The 26,022-nt window shown below is 37.2% G+C and overlaps 3 protein-coding genes across 4 annotated transcripts in view; 1 reads left to right on the top strand and 2 right to left on the bottom strand.

Annotated features, from left to right (window-relative positions):
- Positions 1 to 410: 410 nt before the first annotated feature.
- UTP3 (UTP3 small subunit processome component) lies at positions 411 to 2,080 on the bottom strand. The gene has a single exon (XM_004328911.4). The coding sequence runs from the start codon at positions 1,890 to 1,892 to the stop codon at positions 477 to 479; it is 1,416 nt and encodes a 471-aa protein (XP_004328959.1). The 5' UTR covers positions 1,893 to 2,080; the 3' UTR covers positions 411 to 476.
- Positions 2,081 to 2,497: 417 nt separating this feature from the next.
- JCHAIN (joining chain of multimeric IgA and IgM) overlaps positions 2,498 to 26,022 on the top strand; it is a 35,185-nt gene continuing 11,660 nt past the window's right edge. The window contains exon 1 of one of the 2 annotated variants that reach the window (XM_019932673.3): positions 2,498 to 2,954. In XM_019932673.3, coding sequence (XP_019788232.1) covers positions 2,927 to 2,954 — 28 coding nt within the window. In that variant the 5' untranslated portion in view covers positions 2,498 to 2,926. Of the gene's footprint in view, positions 2,955 to 3,372; positions 3,494 to 26,022 lie in introns of those variants that run through there. The other variant, XM_019932672.3, reaches the window with a different exon arrangement.
- Positions 20,308 to 20,474, bottom strand: LOC117312418 (large ribosomal subunit protein eL39-like). Its single transcript, XM_033857120.2, has one exon. It carries the CDS (start codon positions 20,472 to 20,474, stop codon positions 20,319 to 20,321), a length of 156 nt encoding a protein of 51 aa, XP_033713011.1. The 3' UTR covers positions 20,308 to 20,318.

The following is a 26,022-nucleotide window of genomic DNA, read 5'->3' as shown; positions in this document are numbered from 1 at the left end:
AAATCCATAAGTTTACAGTAGACTCATTATTAACAAGTATGCTGCTCGAGAATTATACTTTAGGTAAATGAAATGTCAGAACTACATTATAGCCTGTCTTACAAATAAGATGACTGCCAAAGGTGCATTCTTTTCACTTTATGTGAAAAATTATAAAAGTACTATAAGTTTGATTGTTGCTCCACAACTAGCTGTGGAATTTCCCTAGGCTACTATTTGACAGAATGTTGGAGAACTTTTTTCATCACCATCTCTCTTCCCATGCACCCTCATATTGTTCCCGCAGTTCTTAGTATGATCTGATTCCAAATTAAAACACAAATAAATTAAGCAGTAACCCAAACAATTTTCCCTATTGACAGACTTTTAAAAATTTACGGTTAGGTATTAAATATTAATACAATCATGTCACCAGTTAAAAATAAAAATTTATTGATCCAAAATTATTGCCAAAAAACTTAACCTAAGCAAAAACTTTATTTAAGCTTAATGCTCTTTTTAACCCCTGCACGAATGCCAGATAGTTCACCACTATAACGTTGCTCTTCTCTACGAACTTCACGAACCTGGCCTCTTCTGCGAATTTTGGCTCTTCTGAACTTCTCCCGGTGTTTCACTCTGGGATTCCGATCAATCTTCTTTCTCCTAGGTGTAAGCCCCCTATTTTTAGCAATCTGATAAGTAATGGCTCTCTTTGCATTTTGAACTTCAAGAGCCTGTTCTTCAGTACTATCTTCTTTCTTTCTCTTCAATTTTTGTCCGTCTTCTATTTCTTTATAGTATTTCAGTGCAGCTTCATCAAAATCAGAATCATCAGAAAGGTCTGTAACAGCAGAGGCAGCAACAGCAGAAACAGATTTTGGCTTGGCCTTTGTGGATTTTGCTTTTAGATTCAGTTCTGCCTTTCCAGCATCATCTTTAAGTGTGAGCAGATGACGAATCTCAGAGGACAGCTTCTGATCCACAAATGACAGCTTGTTGATCAAATTTCGGTAGGTAACAAGCCTTTCTATGACAGGATGTCCATGTGCAGGGACTCTCCTAGCTTTCAGGATCAGATAAAAACTGATGTTGGAGCAGTAGTTCAAATAGAGGTTGTATTTGGTCCTCAGGTATTGGCTTCCTTTTCCAGGTGGAATGATCTTTTGCTCCACCAACTGTAGCAATGGCTCCAGCTCATCCTTCACCTCTGTCAACTTAACTTTCAGGTCATCTATCAGCTCCAAGAGCTCTGGCGATTCCTTTCGCAGCATCTTCAGCTTCTCTCTCACTGAAACTTTCGCCAAATCCTTCACGACCCGTGTCTCAACCTCATTTACCCGAGGTACTGGTTTTGCAAAGGCCTCCACCCAGGTAACTCCAAAATCGTCCTCTTGCAGAGCTTGGGCTAAACGCCGCTGAATGAGCTGTGCCTCCTCTTCCTCCTCTCTTTCCTCTTCCTCTACTTCTTGTTGACTCTGCCGGCCTCGGGACTTGGAACCATAGTCCGTGTCGTAGTAAAGTTTTTTCCTCTGACCCCACGACAAACTGGGATCCACCGAGGCCTCAGCCTCACTCTGCATGGAGCTCCCACCATCATCATCGTCATCCTCCTCATTCCCCGCACTCTCTTCATCTTCATCGTCCTCATCGGCGATATCTAGGGCAAGAACCTCCTCCTCATCGCCATCCTCCTCCTCGGCCCCACTCTCCACTTCGCTCCACCCCTTAGCCAAGGCAGCCCGAGATCGGGCCTCATGGAAATCATCTACCTTATCTTGGTAGTAGCTGGAGTCCGCTGGTGAGGGAGGAGATTCCAAATTGTCATCATTTTCGTCCGCTGGGTCGCGACCTGCCTTAGCTCGCACAGCTGCCCACTTGGCCGCTCCGCGCCGCCGGGATCGCCCCACCATAGCTCGCAGTGTCAGCTTCTACAGCGACGTCTGGCTTTCGGTCACCTCTGACTTCCGCGCACGAGCCACGCGCTCCAGCAACAAGCCTCTATAACAGCTACGCGCTCTCCTACCATGCGCGTCTGCGGGCACTCCAGTAGGATGCAGGAGTTTCCACCTCCTTCCGGCCCCCAGGATGCTCTCTGTGTGGCGTTTGAACCAGGACTTCCGGTTGGTCCTTCAGGCCTTTCCGTGTAGGAACAATAGGTATAGGAAGTTCAGTTCCGTAGAGCCCTTTAACCCAGTTCTTACTCTCGCGAGGCTGGGCGTCGCTAGGGGGATGGCCTGGTGAACCGCGAGGTGATGTCGCGGTAACCATTGGAGGGCGCTTTACCTCCACGCCTAGGAGAGGTCCCGGGGCGGTGCGGTGAGTTGTCCTGCTTCCGTACCGGTTGTCACCGGCCTGGAGCCGAGTCCAAGTGTAGAAGATTTCTTTGTTTACTGGAATTGTTTTATCTTCTCTGCCTATCCGTCTAGAAGTTAATCAGGTTATTGTTGTCTCAGCAACGTCCAAATATGACATTTCTGGGCCCCGTAGCCTGAGGCGGCAGCGGCGCCACTGCGCTCTGGAATCCTGGCGCGGGCGTCCGGGAAAGCGCAGGCCGGGCCGCCGGGCGGGTGGTAGCCCGCCTTCAGCTCCCTTTCCGCAGGGCTCGGCGACTTCATGGGATTTGTGTCCCTGAGGAGTTTCTGAGGGATGACGGTGGGAAGGCAGAGCCGCGCTCTAGAGTTTGCTTCTTTCCGAGGAGCTCAAGTAGGCTGCAGAAGACACCGCGATTTCTCTGCCTTTTTAGTGGAAGAGGTTCATTCTTCAAGATATTTTGGAAATGGCACATTTTAACTTTCAAGGGCGGACGCTTCATGAATTGTTCAACACTTAATAAACACAGGGCAGCGTGCTAGGCTTTGGGAGAACAGTGGTGGGCGAAAGCAGACGCTGTTCTGCAGTGGTGGAACTTGTGGTCTAGCTGGGGGCACGTGTTAATCAAGTCATCATGCAAAACGTGCCTGATTATAATTGGGGTGAGTACAGGGAACACTTGTCCTGTGTTACCCAGCTGCTGAAAATACTCAACCTGCCTTTTTACATCGCTTTTTGTACACGCCATCCATCCCCCTTTACTAAACACTAAAGTGTTGAGTACTCCCGCCCAAATACGGGAAATTTCTGCTGTATTGAAGAGACAGTCTAAGCATCACCTCTTTGATCTCGTCTTTAATTCCCTTAGTCTTTTCCTCAGTTCTTCTGTATCACCTAGTAGACCTCAACGAACTATGATATTGCAAGCACGCAATACAGTGTCTGGCACAGATTAAGTGTTCAATGAAGATTTGTTTAATGAATAAGTATTGAAATTGCAGTATTTGATTATCTGTTTCAGGTGCTCCAATAAACGGAGGGAATGAATAATGCATAAGGCTGCGAACATCCTTAAGGGAGATAACCTGAGCTGGAATGGATTTTAGGAGTCATGAATTCCAATTCCAGTATCTTCATTGTATACATGTGGAAACAAAGACTTGGGAAGGTTACATTAGCAAATCGAGCACAGAAACCTGGGGTAGGGCTCCCACACCAGGCCCTCACATTCAGCTGTTATCAGTCCTTTGCTAATTCAATGTGAATGAGTTTCAGACCTTTTCCAGAGCATAGGCTAAGCTGGGTGGATGAAAGAAACCAAGAGCTCAGATGAAAGTGTTTGAAGAGGAGGGTGGTAATAAGGGAAAAATCAGTCAAATTTGTCTTTAGAAGTATTTCTAGGACTAGAAGTGTGAAAGGACTGCCCTGCAATCTTAGAGTAATTCAGGGTTTAAGTTTTCAGACATTACATATGATAGGTTCATATTCATTATATATGTTAGGTATTATGACACCTTCAGATGTGGGTAGTTGAAAGCTGAACTTTTGATAAGTTGCTAAAATTAATGGCGACATACAAGTTCTTTGCAGAAAGTGCAGTGTCATTAGGTTATGAAAAATGGTACAATTTTTTAGAAAAATGGTATTTTGAACTAAATATTTTTAAAGTGTTAAAAGTTATCTTAAGCATTAAAAAACCTTTACAAGATTTTAGGAAATACAATTTAAACAATAGAAAAGGTGTGGGTAAAAGTCTTATGTTCTGATGGTAAGCCCAGAATTCATTTTTGAATGTAAATTTTAATAGGTTTTGTCATTCAAATATTAACTGCTTATTAATTGTAGCAGAATGCTACATGCTGTAGTAGATTTAAAGGTGAATTAGCCACAGTCTCTTCTAATCAGGTAGAAAAGAAGACATGCATACAGATTATACTAAAATACAAGGCAGTGTGAGGTAAACCCAGCGCTGTGAGAGATCGTCTCTGGATTTGTTCTGGAAATGTTGCTTAAAGAATGTTGCATTTAAGCTGCGACTGTGATTAGATCCATGCTTTAAATGTATTAAATTTACATTATATGTAAGCATTAAGTTTTACTTAGGCATGTAAATCTCAATTTTTCTGTTCATTTTTATTGCTAATTATTTGAGAATTTGTAGTCATACTTAACAAAATGCGTATACTGTTATAGAGAAGGTAGAAAAATATTTTGGATATTTTTAATGGAATGATCACATTCCTTTAATATTATTTGGTTTATACTATACATTACATTTCCTAACTATTTAAAATAAAGTTGCAGTAACCAGTGCATATTCAGAGAGTGTTGTATTCTAACATTCTCAGATCTTTTTGATGAACAGTTCAGAAGTTAGTTCTTCCATTCCAGCAGCTCCCATAGTCTAATTTCCATAGCCTAATCTTGGAATTATTTGCCATTTGTTGAGGAAATTGTTTTCTTAAAAATTTGTGTTGCCGTGACTTACCTGGTGGTCCAGTGGTTGGGACTGATCACTTCCACTGCAGGGGGCGCGGGTTTGATCCCTGTTTGGGGAACTAAGATCCGGCATGCCGCACCGCCAAAAAAAAAAAAAAAAAAAAATTTATTGCTGGAAAGACAGATTAATGCTTTATTATATTATAAGCCTATGCCAATTAAAAAGAAAAACAGAGTCCCCAGAGAAAATGCACAAATATTAAATAACATTTAACCATTATTTTTGTGGCAACTATAATGTATTATCAACTTGAATCTTTATTACATTATTGTGATGCCTGCTCAGGAGTTAGCACACTACACATAATGAGAGCCAACAGGTTTCTTTTCTTTTTTTTCGTTTTTTTTAGAATACCCTTTTTGCCTTATTCTAAGCCTCTTGTAGGATTTTCTTACTGTAGAGGTGGGGTTCATGAATGACACACTAGGTGATATTAGGATACTTTCTTCAGGGCATGAGTTCAAGTTGTTTAAGATATTCTACCACCAGATTAGCTTAAACTGATCTCAGTTTCTTCTGGACTTGCAGCAATAATAATAGCTAACATTGAGAGTAGTTATTATGTTCCAGTACTGTTATAAGCTCTTGACATTTAACCCTATGAGGAAGTACTATGATAATCTCTAATTTAGGAAACTGAGGCACATGGAGTTTAAACGAGGTCTTAAGACTGGTAAATGGTAGAACTAGATTTGAACCCAGACAGTCTGGCTTTGGAATTCACACTATACTATAGCTAACTACTGTACTATATTGGCTTTCAAATATTCCCTTAATAGGTCTTTTCATTTCCAGTCTCTGCTATACATTTGATTCAGCATCATCAGGTAAATCTTCCTAGAATACCATTTCCCTCATCCCACCCCCTTGCTCAAAATGCTTCAATGACTCTCCGTTACTGTCAAGATAAAGTTCACAACATACATGGCCCTCCCACAGTTTTGCCTCAAAGCAACCTTTCTCGCCATACCTTTCATTACCTCCCTACTAAAATCTTCCATTCTAACTTAAATGCTCTACCACTCTTTATTCCCCAAACGTTGCTTTGTGATTTCCTCCTCTCTTTCTTTGCTCATCTTTTCAGTGTTCTCATAATTCCTTATGTAAAAAAGTTGCAAATCACTACAGACATCTTTTTGGTTAAATTCTCACACAGGTCCATAATGGGACCTGTATGAGGCTGTTTGAAAAGCTATTATTGATAGCAGGGTGTTGGAGACAACCTGGATGTCCATCCCTGGAAGAGCAGATCAATAAATGTCATGGGTGAACAGCATGGAATTTAGGAGCATAAAGTGACCATACAGCTTAGTTTGCTTAGTACAGTCTTGTTGAACTTGTTATTCTAGTGTAATTATTAATAGCAACCCTTTTACTTTTATGATTTAGATGATAAAGTATATGGTCATCTTAACTATGCAATAATTGGAAAGTGGATTATATATCCACATATCAACATGAATGGATCTTAAAAGCAATGTGCTTAAGAACAAAAGTAAAAAAAATGAGATATGTAATACAATGTGTACAACAATACAGCAGCACACATTTTGTAAGAACATATACAAACAAAATAATGTGCATTAAATACAAAAGAACAATTGCTTATGGAGGAGCAAAGAATGGGATGAGGCTTGGAGATTAGAGGAAATAGGAGAGGTATCAATACTTTCCATGGACCAATAATGATAATGTGCCAGGAACTGAGGAGAATGATTAACTGTTTGCATCTGAGGTTCAATTAAAAATAAGGAAAACAAAACAAAAAACAAAACAAATAAGCAGACAAAAAATGACCATATACGTCTCTAACTTAAAGTCCTTTAAAAGCTTCCCAACATCTATAGGATCAAGTTTATATTCCTTATGACCTGATTCCTGCATACAGCTTAAGCTTTACCTCCTACCACACTCTCACTGCTACTATGTACGGCATAGCCTTGTATATGTACACAACATATGTACAATAGATGTAAATATTAGGCTAAGAGCTAAAGCCTTTATTGTATAGCAACTGAGGGCTGACTAGAAAAAAAATTTATGTGGGTTGTGTTTCAAAAAGCTTCACCATCAAAACTACAGTTATCATTGTATCAATAATTAATATAAAAATAATTGTATCTACCAGGTTCCTCCGTAACCTGGTACAGGCTATGCTTTTTCTTGCTGCCTTTCCTTTACACATGTTGTTTTCTTCTATGCTTTCTAGAGAATTCTTACTCATCATTTAAGGCTAGTTTTTTTTTTTTTTGGCCACGTGGGAGCTTAATTTCCTGAACAGGGATCCATCCCGTGTCCCCTGAAGTGGAACCTCGGAGTCTTAACCATTGGACCACCAGGGAATTCCAAAACTAATTTTAAATGTCACCTTAAAAGCCTTTCCTTGTCTCCTCAGACAGGATGAAGAACTTCCTCTTTTGCATTTCCATGCTTCAGATCTCTATTTATACTTACTGCTTTCCCTCCATTAAGTGTATAAGCCCCATTAAGGCTGGATCCAAGCTGTTATTTTTTAAATCCCTAGAATCTAGGCCAGTATTTGAGAAAATATGTTTCTAAATGCAGTGTCAGCATACAAAATAGTAGCCTTTAACAATGAATTGCAATGTCTTTTGTACTGCTCTGGTCATCAGCACAGGTTTGTTTTTTGTTTTTTTTTTAAGTAACATTTAAAAACTGAAATATTTGATATATGGCTTTTGTGAACTTAAGCTAATAATTAAATGTGTATTTGCCTTTCATCCCAGTGTCACAGACTAGGTTATGATGACTGAATTTGTCGAAGAAGTAGTGTTTTTTTTTTGTTTAATGTTCAGAAGAAGTAATAATAGTTAAAATAATTTGATATGAGAGTAATAATGGGAAGATGTATTCTTGGTGTTAAAAGTGATCAACCTATTTAGATAATTTAATATACCTCACGGAAACTCCTTGAACTACTTTTAGGTACAAAAAAAGAAGGATTATTTTTAGGTGTAAGAAAGAAAATAGAAAAGATGAAGCATAGTTGCCATCTGCTTTCATTTCTGTCAGAAACCACTTACTCTGAAACCAGTAAGTTATTGATTCTTTTTGCAACTAGGGTGTGTATCTATTTAAAGACACAAAAATCCTAAACGTGATTTGGAAGTAAAATATAGAACTTATACTGAAGTATGAGATAAACATATGAACCCTTGTAAGCTTTTAATTAAAAATGACTAGGTTTGGTAGTTTTAATTACAAAATGAAGAATTTAATGAAATTGTGACACTACTTTCTCTTCCAAACTCTAATTCAACTAAATACTGCACAATTATTTTCTAAACATTATTTTAACCCCTTTTTGTTTTTTCTTGTCATGAGGAACCTTGTAGATACAATTATACATATAACTGTTGATTCAGTGATAATTGTACTTTGATGGTGAAGGTCTTTTGAAACAGTTCACGTAATTTTTTTCTCTTTAGTCAGCCCTCATTCTCTACAGTATAAAGCCCTCTTATCCTAATATTCATGGCCTGCCTATATCTGGCCCCAACTTATTTTTCTAGCTGCTGTCCTACTACTTTCATTGAGGAACTCTACATTGTAGTTAAAACTAAAATGCACATTGTTCTTTTTCTCTTTTTAAGATTTCCTTCCCTTGGCCTTTGCTTATGCTGCCCCACATCTCAATTCTTAGATGGCCTTCAAGGCCCAGCTAAAATCATATCTTCTCAAGGCTGTATTCTCTGATATGTTTCCTTCCTTTGGCATCTAATAGCCCTTTAACTCTTCCTATGTTAGGATTTTTTTTTTAAATGGAAGTATAGTTGACTTACATTATTGTGTTAGTTTCATGTATACAGCAAAGTGATTCAGTTATTTTTTTCAGATTATATTCCATTATATGTTAGTACAAGATATTGAATATAATTCCTTGTACCATGCAGTAAATCCTTATTGCTTATCTCTTTTATTTATAGTCGTTTGTATCTGTTAATCCCATACTACTAATTTGTCCCTCTCTCCCTCTCCCCTTTGGTAACCATAAGCTTGCTTTCTATGTCTGTGAGTCTGTTTCTGTTTTGTATATAGATTCATTTGTATTATTTTTTAGATTCTACATACAAGTGATGTCATATAGTATTTGTATGTCTCTGTCTCACTTCACTACGTGTAACATTCTCTAGGTCCATCCATGTTGCTGCAAATGGGAATATTTCATTCTTTTTTATGGCTGCATACTATTCCACTGTGGGTGTGTCTACACACACACACACACACCACACCACACACCACATCTTCTTAAGCCAGTTGTCTGCTGATGGGCACTTGGGTTGTTTCCGTGTCTTGGCTATTGTTAAGTAGTGCTGGTATGAACATTGGGGTGCATGTATCTTTTCAAATTAGGGTGTTCATCTTTTCTGGGTATATACCCAGGAGTGGGATTGCTGGATCAAATGGTAGCTCTATTTTTAGTTTTTTTAGGAACCTCCATACTGTTTTCCATGGTGGCTACCCCAATTTACATTCCTACCTACAGTGTTCCCTTTTCTCCACACCCTCTCCAGCATTTATTTGTAAACTTTTTGATGGTAGCCATTCTGATTGGTGTGAGGTGACACCTAATTGTGGTTTTGATTTGCATTTCTCTAATAATTAGCGATGTTGAGAATCCTTTCATATGCCTGTTGGCCATCTGTATGAATTCTTTGGAAAAATGTGTATGTAGGTCCTATTTTGGGATTTTAAAACATTTTCTCCATTGTGTTGAGACTATTTATATACTTGTTTTATATTTTCTGCCAGATATATCACCATTCATCTCTGTAACCTTTATAATATCTGATACAGTTACATAGTAAGTACCGATAATAGCTAATCAAATAATGAGAGTTAAATTGAGTTCTCTTAAATTTCAATAAGGTATTAGAAGTTAGTAAAAATAACTTAAAAATTTAATGAGTCTGAAAATGTGACTGATCTATATCTATTTTTGATATTAAGAGATAACTTAGACTTTATGCTAGGAGCAAAGGGGAACCATTGGGGGGTTTTAAACAGGACAAGATTAGAGGATTGACGGGAAGAGGTAAGATTATAGAGAGGAAGTTAGTGTGAGGCTGTTACAGTCATCTAGGTGAAGAATTTTAGTGTCTAAACTAGGGCCCTGGAAACAAAAATATAAGAAGTACACAGATTAACAGCTATTTACGCAATGGTATTACAGGACTCAGTGTCTGATTAAGGATGAGGAGGTGAGGAGTTAAAGTGACTCACAGGTTTTCTTGGACAACTGAGTGGATGATGGTACCCTCCACTAAGAAAACTCAGGAGGAAAGAGGTTAGCAGGGGTGAGGAAACAGAAAAATAAGTTTTGGACATTGTGCCTTTGAGGTGTCTGTGAAGGGGTTTAAGTGTCTAATCCCTTCTAGACAGTAGGATATATGGTTCTGAAGCTTGGGGGGAGAATATGAACTAGAGCAAGAGATTTGGGTGTCTTCCACGTTTAGCTGGAACATGAGACTATATTTGCTATTTAACTAAAAAACAAAATATGGTTTGGAGTTGTTTTTACCTAAGTAGCTAGCGTGCATGAATTAGTTGAACAGAAGGGATATACTACCTGCCTGCCACTACAGTTATAAGACTATAATCAAGTGTGAAATTTAAAAGGTTTGGATTAATAAATGAGCTACATGCAATTAAGTATGTAATTTTAAACCTATTCAAGTTTAAGACCTCTAAACTTACCCTGTAAAACTAAGCCATGAAAAATTACTAAAAACAACAATAACAAAAAATACATCTGAATAAAGCTTTCATGTGTGCTCATCTCTCATTTTTATCATGTTCAGAAGTTTTAGTCCCTGTCTGGGCTTTCTCCACTTGCTGTTGTCAATAACATTGAATATTTGGGGAGATACTAATTACATATCAGGCACTCTACTAGGTGTCTTAAGTATATTATCATATTTAATTCTCACAATATATCTATGATGAGGGTACCATTATTATCCTCTTTTCACAGATGAGGCTCAGAGATGTGAAGTAATTTGCCTGAGGTTATATAACTGGTTGTTAAACCCAAGTCTGTCTCAATCTGAAGTTATTTTTTTAAAACTATTTTATTATACTGTCTCTTAGTCTACATTTTATCACAATGAAAAACTTATGCCCAGAGACATATGCATTTCTGTTTCAATACGTACTGAAAAAAGTTGAACCCTCAGATTTATAGACTAAGATTACTCAGAGATATGGTATCAATTTCAGCCAATATAATGGCAGAAAAATAGGAGAATCAGGAGGCATCAGCCATCTTGCATCTCTCCAGTTTTATTTTAGGGCCTGGGAAAGCATGAATTGAGTAGATTTGTTCAGAGTACAGGCAAATATAGTCATAAAGTATAATTAGAGGATATCATTCAGAGATTGATCTATTGTTCCTTCATTGATTATTTTTGGGCAGGTTTATTCTGTGTTGTTTTTTTTCTTCTATGATTTTGGTAAAATTGTTTATTCACTATAAATTACTTTGTTTACTTCAACTTATTTTTGTTTACACTGATTGCCGTATCAGAGCATTACTTCACGTTGTGATTACTAACTGTACAATTAATGTTCTATTATGCAATATTTAAAGTAACAGTGAACACATTACTTGTTTCCTTTCATATAAGTATAAATCACTGATAATATTGTGATGTTATATTTAAAATTTGTTTCTTGTTGCTAAAGAGCTGAATTGAATGAAGATATTTAATAATCAAGTATAATATAGTTATCTATACAAAATCATTACTCTACAACCATATCATACAATAATGCTAAGTTTACATCCATGTAAACTATTTTAATTTTGCACAGCACACAGCACTGTAGTAGGTGCTTAAGGGTAAGTGTGTTGAAACATATGAAATATATGGTCTCTGGACTCATACTGCCGTACTGAACTTTCATTTCCTTCAATAGTCATGTTTTCTCTCAACTCCAAATTGTCAATGTTTTATTTATTCCTAGACCATAGTCCTCCCATTTTTGCCCTACTTCTACTCATCTTTCAATCTCAGCGTAGATATTGCTTCCTCTGGGAACCTTTCCTTGACCCTGCCTACCTCTCTCCCAACATCTGTGCTCCTATCGCACTTTGTACTTGTCATCATGTAAACCCATTTGATCAAGGGTCTTACCTATTTTGTTCACTTGTATCCCTGCCACATAGAGTTGATGCCAATAGATACTTGAGAGAAAGAAAAAATGAATGAATGAATGATCATTTGCATTAAGGGCCAGGTAAGCATTGGTCTTGCAGGCCACATATACACATTTGCTATAATGGCAACTTTATTTCAGTATCATAAAGAGAAAATAAATTTGAAATTTATTTTTAAATTTTTAAAATAAAAATATGTGGTTGCCTCCAATTATATGAGGAAATTATGAGCCAAAAAGATAGCTATATTAATTTCCTATTGCTGCTGTAATAAACATTGGTGCTATAAAAAAATTAGCCGGGAATAATCAATTATTGCACATATTTTGGGCCAAAGCAACTTATTTGAAACTCTGAGAGAAATACAAAAGAATTATATAATAGTCTTGAAAGAATGCATCAGATATTTTAAAAAATTTCTTTGGATATTCCTCACTATGGATTTATGCTTTCTCCTTGTTATTGGGGAAAACAGACTTAGTATGGCACTTAAATATGATGTAAAAACTGAGTAAAAGAGTTAGGAACAAGAAAAATTTTATTTTCTTAACCATTTTCCTAACTGAGTCTTTATAATTCCGTTTTGGTACTTCCTTATATCCTTTTAATGGGGTGCCAATTGCTACTGCTCTTTATGAACCCCTCTCTGCATCTAGAAAGTGTTTATTTATTTTTACTTTTTTAAAACATCTTTATTGGAGTATAATTGCTTTACAATGTGTGTTAGTTTCTGCTGTATAACAAAGTGAATCAGCTGTGCCTCTCCGTTGCAGAGCACAGGCTCCACATGCGCAGGCTTAGCGGCCATGGCTCACGGGCCCAGCCGCTCCGCGGCATGTGGGATCTTCCCGGACTGGGGCACGAACTTGCGTCCCCTGCATCGGCAGGCAGACTCTCAACCACTGCGCCACCAGGGAAGCCCTCCCCTCCCTCTTGTGTCTCCCTCCCACCCTCCCTATCCCACCCTTCTAGGTGGTCACAAAGCACCGAGCTGATCTCCCTGTGCTATGCGGTTGCTTCCCGCTAGCTATCTATTTTACATTTGGTAGTGTATATATGTCCATGCCACTCTCTCACTTCTTCCCCGCTTACTCTTCCCCCTCTCCCATTCCCAAGTCCATTCTCTACGTCTGCGTCTTTATTCCTGTCCTGCCCCTAGGTTCATCAGAACTGTTTTATTTTTAGATTCCATATATATGTGTCAGCATATGGTATTTGTTTTTCTCTTTCTGACTTACTTCACTCTGTATGACAGACTCTAGGTCCATCCACCTCACTACAAATAACTCAATTTCGTTTCTTTCTTTTTATGGCTAAGTAATATTCCATTGTATATATATATGTGCCACATCTTCTTTATCCATTTATCTGTCAGTGGACACTTAGGTTGCTTGCATACCCTGGCTATTGTAAATAGTGCTGCAATGAACATTGTGGTACATGACTCTTATTTAAAAAATTTTTTTTGAATTTGATTTATTTTTTTATACAGCAGGTTCTTATTAGTTATCCATTTTATACATATTAATGTATATATGTCAATCCCAATCTCTCAATTCATCACACCACCACCCGCCACTTTCCCCCCTTGGTGTCCATACGTTTGTTCTCTTCATCTGTGTCTCAATTTCTGCCCTGCAAACCGATTCATCTGTACCATTTTTCTAGGTTCCACATATATGCGTTAATATACGATTTGTATATTAACAAATATACGATATTTGTTTTTCTCTTTCTGACTTACTTCACTCTGTATGACAGTTTCTAGATCCATCCACATCTCTACAAATGACCCAATTATGTTCCTTTTTATGGCTGAGTAATATTTCATCGTATATACGTACCACAACTTCTTTATCCATTCGTCTGTCAATGGACATTTAGGTTGCTTCCATGTCCTGGCTATTGTAAATAGTGCTGCAGTGAACATTGGGGTGCATGTGTCTTTTTGAATTACGGTTTTCTCTGGGCATATGCCCAGTAGTGGGATTGCTGGGTCATATGGTAATTCTATTTTTAGTTTTTTAAGGAACCTCCATACTGTTCTCCATAGTGGCTGTATCAATTTACATTCCCACCAACAGTGCAAGAAGGTTCCCTTTTCTCCACACCCTCTTCAGCATTTGTTGTTTGTACATTTTCTGATGATGCCCATTCTAACTGGTGTGAGGTGATACCTCGTTGTAGTTTTGATTTCCATTTCTCTAATAATTAGTGATGTTGAGCAGCTTTCCATGTGCTTCTTGGCCACCTGTATGTCTTCTTTAGTAAATGACTCTTTTTGAATTGTCGTTTTCTCAGGGTATATGCCAGGAGTGGGATTGCTGGGTCATATGGTAGTTCTATTTTTTAGTTTTTAAAGGAACCTTTATACTGTTCTCTATAGTGGCTGTATCAATTTACATTCCCACCAGCAGTGCAAGAGGGTTCCCTTTTCTCCACACCCTCTCCAGCATTTATTGTTTGTAGATTTTTTGATGATGGCCATTCTGACCGGTGTAAGGTGATACCTCATTGTAGTTTTGATTTTCATTTCTCTAATGATTAGTGATGTTGAGCATCCTTTTATGTGTTTGTTGGCAATCTGTATATCTTCTTTGGAGAAATGTCTATTTAGGTCTTCTGCCCATTTTTGGATTGGATTGTTTGTTTTTTTGATATTGAGCTGCATGAGCTGCTTGTATATTTTGGAGATTAATCCTTTGTCAGTTGCTTTGTTTGCAAATATTTTCTCCCATTCTCAGGGTTGTCTTTTCATCTCGTTTATGGTTTCCTTTGCTGTGCAAAAGCTTTTAAGTTTCATCAGGTCCCATTTGTTTATTTTTGTTTTTATTAGAAAGTGTTAATTTATTTTTTATTTTATTTTAAAAATATTTATTTGGTTGCACTGGGTCTTAGTTGCAGCTTGCTGGCTCCTTACTTCCGGCATGTGGGCTCCTTAGTTGTGGCAGGTGGGCTCCTTAGTTGTGGCCTGCGAACTCTTAGTTGCAGCATGCATGTGGGATGTAGTTCCCTGACCAGGGATTGAACCCGGACGCCCTGCATTGGGAACACAGAGTCTTAACCATTGCACCACCAGGGAAGTCCCTTGAAAGTGTTAATTTAGTATGAGATAAATTGTACACATATGAAGAAGAGTGATAAAAATGGAAAGTAATATGCCAACTTGTGTAAAATGATATAAAGAGATATAAGATGAATTTATTAGCAATGAAGAAACAGAGTAATGGAGTGAACAGAATGGGATGACGTGAAGCAGGGAAGACTTACTAAAATAAGTTTAAAAAATTTTAAGATTTTTGGCAAAGATTGGCAGGAAGTAAAACGAAATTTATGGCGAGGAAATAACAGAGTAAAAAAGATTCTGAAACAGGAGTTAGCAAATCATATATAGGAAAAGGAAAGCAGACATATTTGACTAGAGCAGAGGCCTCCCTTGAAAATAAATTAGAATTTTCTTAAAGCAGCAAGGGACCAGACCACTGGAGTTAATGGATTGGAAGGAGTATTTTGTTGTTTGAGGGGTTTCCTGGAAACCTTGTTTATTATTGTGTCTCAAAAATTATCATGAAACCTAAACCATTGTTTTTCAAATGAATTTTTGGAGATAGGCTGTTTGTAAATTAGGACCAGCCCAGAAGGTAGTGTGGTGAGAGGGAAGAGCTCTGTATAATGGTCAAATGACTAATATGTAGTATCCCAAATAGCAATTCTGTGAAAAGCCACTGCAGGTGCAAGTTTATTTAAAAACAGACTACAACACAGGTGCAATTCTCCTTATAAACATTTAACCACAAAACACTACCCTGAAAGTCTATGTGGAAAGCCATTGGGAAAGAAAGATAATTCAGTTTCTTGTTTGTTTTAATTTTTAAAAGAGTTGAGGATGAAATTTCTTTCTCATAGTTTGAATTCTTTTTAAATTTAGTTTTTGCCTCCTGATATCTACATATAAATTTTACATATGCCGTGATTGGAGGCAGATCAATACTTGAAGAAATTCTGTATGCAAGAACCAAAATGTTTAGGGTTAAAAAATGTCAGTTAGAAGAAATTTCTCCATACAGGTGTGAAAAAAATACTATTGATGACTTTTGGTTTTGTGGGAAGTGAAAGAGACTAGAAGTTAGGAGGCTTAATGCTCTACTGTTAGCTTTAGAATGACTAAGATTGATTGAAAAATTCAAAATAGATTCTAAACTTGTACAATTTAAATGGGAAAAAAGTTACTCTTATCAATATAAAGAAGTGCATGGTGCCATTACTATGGTTTTCCCTTTCATCATTTTGCTGTAGCTCCAGGGTTCTTTTTGTTTGTTTGTTTTTTGCTATTGTCCTGGGCAGGCCAAGCTCTTTCCTATCTTAGGCCTTATACTTGCTGTTTCCTTTCTTCTTGGGATAGTGTTTGTCTGAGTCTGTGGAAGGCAGAATAATGTCCCCTCAAAAATGTTCATGCCCTAGTCCCTAGCACCTGGAATCTGTTACCCATTACATAGCAAAAGAGACTTTCAAATGTGATTAAAGGTATTGGCCTTACAATGGGGAGATTATCCTCAATTATCTGGCTGGGCCCAATGGAATCACATGAGTCCCTAAAAGCAGAGAACTTTCCCTAGCTGGAAGCAGGAGAGACATGGCAAAAGCCCAGGTTAGAGACATTTGAAGCTTGAGAAGGACTTGACCCACTGTTGCTAACTTTGAAGATCAAGGGGCCCACTAGTCAGGGAGTGTTGTCAGCATCTAGAAGCTGAGAACAAACTTCAGCTGAGAGCAGGCAAGGGAATGGGGACCTCAGCTTTAAAAGTGCAAGGGACTGAATTCAACCAACAACTTGAATGAACTTGTCAGTAGATTCTCTACCAGAGCCTCAAGATAAGTTAAGACTCAGGCTGGCTGACACCTAGGTTTCCACATTGTGAAATCAGAGCAGAGGAATTAGTTTACCCAGACTTCTGACTTAAAGATCTGTGAGGTAATTCATTTGTGTTGTTTTAAGCCACTCAATTTATGATAATTTGTTATAGCAGCATAGAAAGCTAGTTCAGGCTTCTTCTCACTTGCTCCTGTTTCAGCTTAGATGTTACCTCTTCAGAGAGCCCTTTCCAGAGTATGTCTTCTAAAGTAGGCTACATCAACCCTACCCCAGATGCTCTCTGTCACACTACAGTTGTCCTCTGGTATCCGTGGGGGATTGGTTCCAGGACCCCCTGGGGATACCAAAATCTGTGGATGCTCAAGTCCCTTATATGAAATGGGATTTATATAAAATGGGTCTGCAGATTGCGGATGTGGAACCTGTGGATGTGGAGGGCAGACTGTACTTTGTTTATCTGCTTCATTGCATTTATTGCAAACTGTGATTGTTTTATTTATTTTTCTCATCTGTCTTCTCCACTAGAGTATAATCTCTGGGAAGGCAGGGACAGGTTAGTCACGGTCAGCTGTATCTTAGCACCAAGGATACAACATATTAAATACATATTAGGTTGGCAACATACATTTTTTGAAAAGTAATTTTTGATATATAGGCATACCTTGTTTTATTACACTTTGCTTGTGTTTTCTACAAATTAAAGGTTTGTAGTAACCCTGCATTTGAGCAAGTCTATTGGTGCCAACAATGTTTGCTCATTTTATGTCTTTGTGTCACATTTTGATAATTCTTTGACTATTTCAAACTCTCCACCAGCAAAATTACAACTTGCTGAAGGCTCAAATGATGTTTAGTATTTTTTTTTTTAGTATAAAGTACTTTTTTAAAAAAAATTTTTCTGGCTGCACCACATGGCATGTGGGCTCTTAGTTCCCTGAGCAGGGATTGAACCCATGCTCATCTTAACCACTGGACCACCAGGAAGTCCCTAAAGTACTTTTAAATTAAGGCTAGTACTTTTTTTTTTTTTTAGACATAATGTTATTGCACACTAAATAGACTATAGTATAAACATAACTTTTATATGCACTGGGAAACCAAAACATTCATATGACTCACTTTATTGCAATATTCACTTTATTGCAGTGGTCTGGGACCAAACCTGCAATATCTCTGATGTATGCCTATAATAGTAAATGAAATAACTCCAAATAGGGTAGTAGAGACTATGTGACAAACCATAGTATATCGACATTATGGAATATTACATAACTACTTCAAAGGTTAACATGTGTTCTATATAAATTTTTGGAAATTGGTGTATAAAATATACAGGTGACAAAGAGGAACACAAAATAGTTTGCATAAATGTATAATCATTAAAATGCATTTATATAGACTTTTAAAGATTAGAAATTAATTTTGGAAATAAATTTAGTATTCTTAATTCTGCCCTTAATTCTAAGCATTTGCTTAACCTGTAATAATATGCAAAATGTGAGGCCATCATTTAATTCTTAATCTACAAAATAGATCCAGGGTTAAGATTCTGAAAGGGAAGGGATAGGCATGCACTGTTTGGAGTGCTAATTGGTCTTTCTTTGATACTGACTCAATTATCTTTAATTTATTATGAATATATAAGTTGTAAAGGATAATATAACAAACACCCATATACTACTACTTGATTCAAGAAATAAAACATTACAAATCCAATTGTAATTGCTTGTTTACTTCTTACCATTATTAAGCATATCTTTAAAATTTTTTTGATAACGATTCTCAATAAGTTATATTTGCTTTTGTGGAATTGGAAGGAGAGTGCTCTACAGGTGTTTTGGGAAGTCCAGACCAACCCAGCCAGGAAGGATCTCCCCTTCCAGGGGAGAAATAGATTACCAGTAGATCAAGGGCTTTAGCTTGCATTTGTCATAGAAAAACTCCCTCTTTAATCTTTGTGAGTAACTTTACGTACAATGGATTTGTGGAACTTTGAATGACTATCGGATGTTTTGGGGCTTCTAGGATGTTTAAAATTAATTGGTAACAATTATATATTTATTATACTATTTATAAATACACAACGAATTTTCCACTTTTTTTTTTGGCTGCGTCTGGTTGCAGCACGTGGGATCTTTGTTGAGGCACACGGGCTCTCTTGTTGAGGAGTGGGAGCTCAGTAGCTGTGAGGTGTGGGCTTAGTTGCCCCACGGCGCGTGGGATCTTAGTTCCCCGACCAGGGATGGAACCCGCATCCCCTGTGTTGGAAGGTGGATGCTTTACCACTGGAGCACCAGGGAAGTCACCAGAATTTTCCACTTTATCTTGCTTCTCTTGGAGATCATTTTTGCAGTTAATGATTCTTGGATCTTTCCTCCAGTGCTAATATGATCTTCCCTCAGTTTATTTTCCTATGTTAATTCAAAAATTACTTTTGTATTGTCTAGTGTCTCAAAGGTATAGAAAATAGATATATAGAGAGAAGGTGTAAAGGCTTTGTTTCTGATGACTCTGTAACATATTTTAGAAGTTATTTTCTGGAGCTGATTTGGGCAATACTATTTACTACCAAAACCAGTTTTTCATATAAAGTTCAAGGGCAAATTGGAGCAGTGAATTGTTAATACTAAATGTAGAATTTAATCCATTAGAAGGAAAATCAAGAGTGTTGAGCTACTTCTTGGATTTAAAGCCAAGAAGGCTATTAAAAAATATCATCCTTTTAAGTGTTTAACTGGAAAACTGCCAGGATATCAAGGATCCTTTTATATTATGGAAGACTTTCAAGGAGAGAAATCACATGATATTAAAGATAGAGGCTAAGGAGAGATTGATTACTTATGGTAAGTATTCATGCTCTCCTTATGGATGAAATGGAGAATTACAGTCTGTGTGATAGTATGGTATTAACTTGATAGTATGGGTTAACTTGAAATGAACTACTATACCCAAAATGTGCTTATTAATGAATTGTTGTTAGCTTGGAGGGGGACTTTAGATGTATGCCATAGAAGTCTATCTTCAGCACTATGCCACTGTACATTTTTATTACTGACTTAAATGAGGATTCTGATGGCATGTATATTAAGTTTGTAGATGCTGTGGAGCTAAGAGAAATAACTAATGTGCCAGGTTTCAAAATCTGGACTCAAAAAGAATCTAATAGGTTGTAATGTTGGTCTGAGTTTAGTAAGAGAAAACTTAGGGACTAATGCTAAATCTCACACCCAAATCCCAACTGTTCAAGTATGAGGAAGTTATTACTTTATAGAAACACTTATTATTTTTTTTCCAACAAAAGGTTCACATATTTATTACTGAGCTACACAGTGAGCAGTGGTGAGGAAAGATCAAGAAAAGAGGAGAGAGCATCAAACACAGGCAGCTGTTCCAGACACTAATGATGTTCTGATGCGGTAAGATACAGTTGACCTTGATAGCATAAGTGTGGGCCACTTCATATGTGAGGCTCCTTATAGACCCAGCTTGGTTCTTCTCCAATGTCTTCTCTTAGAGTTGTACCTGATTTTATTACCAGTTTTTATTTGAATCCACTGGGGAATGGGACGATTCTGCTTTTGTTTCTTGGCCAGGAATCTCTTGATCCTGAAAGTCTTGTGAGAAGACATGGCGAGGAGCAAATCCAACCGCACATAGGTTGGCGGACAAGAGAAAAGACTAGAAACACTTATTTTTTGAAAGAAGATTTTAGTTGACTGACATGTAATAGAAGCCAATAGAGTAACACAGTTGTCAAAAAAGAGATACTATAATCTTAAGTATCATTTATTGAAAAATGTTATATTCCTGCTGTGTTTTGTACTTGGTCAAATAACACTTGGACAGTTGTATACATATCTGGACATTACACTTTAAAAAGTGACATTGACACTATGGAGCCTGTCCAAAAAAGAGATGAATAGTATTAGAGGACTTAAAATTAGACACAGTTTTCAATGCCTTGTGAAGATGTTCTCCATTCATCCTTTATTCAATAATATATTTTAGGCAGTCCTGTGCTTCGTTCTTGGAAACAGAAGTGAGCAACAAGACAATGCAGTTCTCAAGGAGCTTTTATTCTAATGAGGAGGAGACAGATACTAAGTAAACAAAATAAGATATTTGAACAATGATAAATACTATGAGGAAAATAAAATAGAGTAATATGACAGTGACTGGTAGTTAAGATGATTAGCAATCAGAGAAATTGTCTCTGAGGCAATGACATTTGACTTGAGACTTCAGTGATGATGAGGGGCCAACCATGCAAGGATATGGAAAGTGTTTCATGCAGAGGGACTATAAAGTACAAAGGCCCTGCACAGAAGTAGCTGCTGGAGAATGATGAATGAAAGGGAGAGTTGTGGGAAATCAAGGAAGATAATGAGTTTGAATTTATTCTAAGTGTAATAAGAAGCCAGTAGAGGGTTTTAAGTCAGATATGATCTCATTTACCTTTTGAAAAGATCACTGCTGAGCGGACAATGAGTTATGGGGGTAAGACTGGATGTAGAGAAGAGTTTAGAGCAGAAAATAGTTTAATGAGTAATAAACATGAGACCATTTTTTCCTCCCAATCATTGCTTCCAATTACTGTATTTAAATTTTTCTTTGCCTTACCTTGACAAGGTTTTAAAAAGATTCAATAATTTTGGTAATTTTCCATTATTAAATGTTTGGTTTATTTGCTGTGAACCTGTGAAACTGTTGTAAAAAGTAGTCTATTAAAAAAAAACCTCTAGTTCAGTCTAAAAACTTTTATCTCATACTTTATGGAAACACTTATTTTTAAAAGAGAAGTTTAGTTGACTGTATAACTGATAGAAGCCAAATAGAAGCCAACAGTGTAACATAGCTGCCAAAAAAGAGATACTGTAATCTTAAGTAGTATTTATTGAAAAATGTTGTAGTGTTGCTTTTTGTTAATTTCAAGCCTCTGGCATCTAATTCAAACAAGATGGAATGGTAGAGACCAGATTTGCCCTCCTGCCTGGAACAACTGACAAAATCTATGAAATAATGATTTTTAAGACACTGTAAATTAGGCAACAAAGGACAGTGATCTCTGAGAAACAGAAAACAGATGAGGAGACCTCTGCAATTGCCCCAGCTTGCTTCCTTGAAAGAATTTCTAGGCCATGGCTTTACTGGTGAAATCTGCCAAACATTTAAAGAAAAAAATAATACTAATTCTACACTCTTCCAGAAAGTTGGGGAGGAGGAAATACTTTTAAACGTAGTCTATTGGGCCTGCATTATCCTGATAAAACCAGGCAAAGACATTACAAGAAAAGAACATTTCAAACCAATATCCATTATGAACATATATGGAGAAATTCTAAGCAAAATTTTAGTAAGTTGAATCTATCAATTTATAAGAAGGATATTACATCATGATTAAGTGGGGTTTATCCCAGGAATGCAAGGTTAGTTTAACGTTTAAAATCAATGTAATTTACCATATTAACAAACTAAAAAAGGAAAATCATATGGTCATCCAGTAGACAGAGAAAAAGCATTTGAAAAAATACAATATCCATTACTGATTAAAAAAAAAAAACTCTCAGCAAACTGGGAACAGAAGGGAACTTCCTCAACTTGATAAAGGACATTCAAGGAAAACCTAACATCATGCTTAAAAAATGAATTCTGAAGATGTGAATGTTTTTAACAGCTTTATTGAGATGTAATTGGTATACAATGAACTGTACACATTTAACCATACAATATGATAAATTTTGACTTATATGTGCACTCCTGAATTCATAACTACATCAAGATAGTGAACATATCCATCCTCCCTAAGAGTTTCCTCATGTGCCCTTGTAATCCTACTCTCCCTCCCTTTTCTCCCTGTCCCTACCTTCCCAGGCAATCACTGATCTGCTTTCTATCACTATAGATTTGTTTGCATTTTCTAGAATTATTTATATTAAAACATTATGTATTTTATATGTAACACTTAATATAAAATTTAATATCATACATTAAAATATATTTTTAAAGAATCTTTAAAAATATATGATTATATATTTTATAATATATTTAAATATTTTAAATATACAAAATATATGGGATCATACAGTATGCACTCTTTTTGATAATTTTTCTGGCTACTTTCGCACAGAACAATTATTTTGAGATTCATCCACGTTGTTGTGTATCGCAACAGTTCATTCACTTTTATTGCTGAGTAATGGATATGCCACAATTTGTTTATCCAGTTTTTTTTTTTTTTTTTTTTGCGGTACGCGGGCCTCTCACTGCTGTGGCCTCTCGCGTTGCGGAGCACAGGCTGTGGATGTGCAGGCTCAGCGGCCATGGCTCACGGGCCCAGCCGCTCCGCGGCATGTGGGGTCCTCCCAGACTGGGGCACGAACCCGTGTCCCCTGCATCGACAGGCGGACTCTCAACCACTGCGCCACCAGGGAAGCCCTATCCAGTTTTTTTAATAGACATTTAGGTTGCTTCCAGTTTTGGGCTATTACAAATAAAGCTAACACTTTTCCCAAGTGTCCTTTGCCTCCCCCTCCAAGTCAGAAAAACTTTGGATATATTCTTTTTCTTCCTTTTGGCTTTATTGAGAAATAATTGGCATATAATGGTGTGTAAGTTTAATATATATATCACATTTTCTTTATTTGTCTCTGTGTGGACACTTAGGTTATTTCCACGTCTTGGCTATTGTGAATAATGCTGCAATGAACATGGGTGTGTAGATATCTCTTTGAGATAGTGATTCAGTTTCCTTCGGATATATACCCAGAAGTGGGCTTACTGGGTTGTAGAGTAGTTCTATTTTTAATTATTTGAAAATCTTCATATTGTTTTCCATAGCCACTGTATCAGTTTACATTCCCACATACAGTACAACAGGTTTCCCTTTTCTCCACATCCTCACCAGTATTTGTTGTCTTTTGTCTTTTTGATAAGTCATTTCAACAAGTATGATGTTATATCTCATTGTGGTTTTGATTTGCATTTCCCAGATGATTAGTGATGTTGAGCACCTTTTCATGTACTTGTTGGTGATTTATATGCCTTCTTTGGAGAAATGTCTATTCAAATCCTCTGCCCATTTTAAAATCAGATTTTTTTTCTGCTATTTAGTTGTATGAGTTCCTTATTTATTTTATATATTAATCTTTTATCAGATATGTGGTTTACGAATATTTCCTCCCATTTCATAAGTTGCACTTTCATTTTGCTAACTGTTTCTTTTGCTGTGCAGAACCTTTTTAGTTTGATATAGTCCCAGTTGTTGATTTTTTTTCTTTTTTTGCTAGTGCTTTTGGTGTCTTAGCCAAAAATTATTGTCAAGACCAATTACAAGGAGTTTTTTCCCATCTGTTTTCTTCTAAGAGTTTTATGGTTTTAGGTCTTATGTTTAGGTCCTTAATCCATTTCAAATTAATTTTTGTGAGTGGTGCAAGGTAGAGGTCCAGTTTCATTATTTTGCATGTGAATATCCAGAAGAGACTGTCCTTTCTCCACTGAGTATTATTGTCTCTCTTGTCAAATATTAGTTGACCATACATGTGTGGATTTATTTTGGGGTTCTCAATTCTGTTCCATTTGTCTATGTGTCTGTTTTCATGCCAGTATCCTACTGTTCTGATTACTAATATAGATTTGTTGGATATTTTCATTCATACCTTATAAGGGTCATATAGCAGGAGCCCATATCAGTTTCTATGTTTCTACATGCCTGCAACCCAAGCGGATATGTGAAGCTCTCCCAGGAATGTTTTCCTTAAACTTCATTGCAACTGATAGCCCCAAGTTGAGTTTGCATTTTCTGCAACTCAACAAGGCGTGACCAACATAATGTTGGTGATAATTGTTATGATGATGATAATAATCACTGGTACCTATTTAGCACTTAGCATATGCCAAGATCTGTTTTAACTTCTTTATATGTAGTAATACATGTTAAGCCTCACAACAGTCCTATGAAATATGTATTGTTATTATCCCATTTTATAGAGAGGGGAATTGAAACATAGAGGTTAAATGATTTGACCAAGGTTTGCCTAGCGTCTCACAAATAGTAAGTGGTGGATTGGGTGGTAAACGCAAGCAGTCAGACTCAGAATCCTTTGTATTCCATTGGCCAAAAAGTTCGTTCGGGCTTTTCCGTAACATCTTGCAGAAAAACCCGAACGACCTTTTTGGTCAGCCCAATATTAACTATTATGTATATTGTTTCTCAGTTTCCCCTTCTTGCAGGGTTCTTGATCTCTTTATTTTCTTGATTCTCTCCCTCACTTACCTTTGGGGAGAAAAGAACACCTTGTCCTGCCCCCCTCTCAAAAGTAAAAGGGGGAAAATCTCTTACCACAAACAGTGCTATTTCCAAAAGGCCAACAGCTTCTGTGATAGCATTCTCCCTTTCCCTCCAAAGTTCTCTAAAGACTAGCGGATTGAACCTGGAAGTGGTGGGGTAGTGATGGTAGTAAGTTGAGTTCTGTTGCTTCTTGTTAAGTCTTGGAGGAAGTATCCAACTCTCTTTAGAATTTAGGGTACTTGGCCATTCTTGTTTGTCATCTGTGAGTCCGAGTTGCCAATGCTGGGGCAAAGGAAAAAATCACTTTTTATTACTGAGGCTATTATAGTAGTCTAGGAAAGAAGACAGAGGCTTGGACTAGGGTAGCAGTGAAAATGGAGAGAATCATAAAGTTGGGATATATTTTGGAAATAAAACCAACAAGACATGGTAGTAAATTGAATATGAGGGAGAAGAACAGAAAGGGATCAAAGAAGAGGATTTTGCCTTGAGTAACCAGGTAGATGGAGGTACCATTTACCGAGATGAGGAAGACTAAAGATGAAAAGAGATTGGAATGGAAGTGTGAGGGTGGCTTGTCATCAAGAGTACTGTTTTGCCTGGTTAAGTTTTAGGTACCTGTATCAAATAGAGAGTTGGATACAGGAGTTTGCAGCTCGATGGGCAAGGTAAAGTCTGCAGTTATAGATCTGAAAGTCACAGCATGTCCTATACTCAAAGCCATGGGATCAGATAAAATCAGTTAGGGAGAGGATGAGAGAAAAGAGAAGGCTGAGGATCAACCTTAATATTCAGAGGAAAACTCAGCTAAATACTGAACAGGAGTCATCAGTCAGATAGGAAGAAAACAAGGAGAGTGTATTGTCTGTGTCTCAAGAGAATCAAGTCTT

The sequence above is a fragment of the Tursiops truncatus genome, chromosome 5, assembly GCF_011762595.2.
Source record: "Tursiops truncatus isolate mTurTru1 chromosome 5, mTurTru1.mat.Y, whole genome shotgun sequence".
Taxonomy (NCBI): Eukaryota; Metazoa; Chordata; class Mammalia; order Artiodactyla; family Delphinidae; genus Tursiops; species Tursiops truncatus.
The sequence above is the reverse complement of the archived record's forward strand: the minus strand, read 5'-3'. Positions and strand labels throughout refer to the sequence as shown.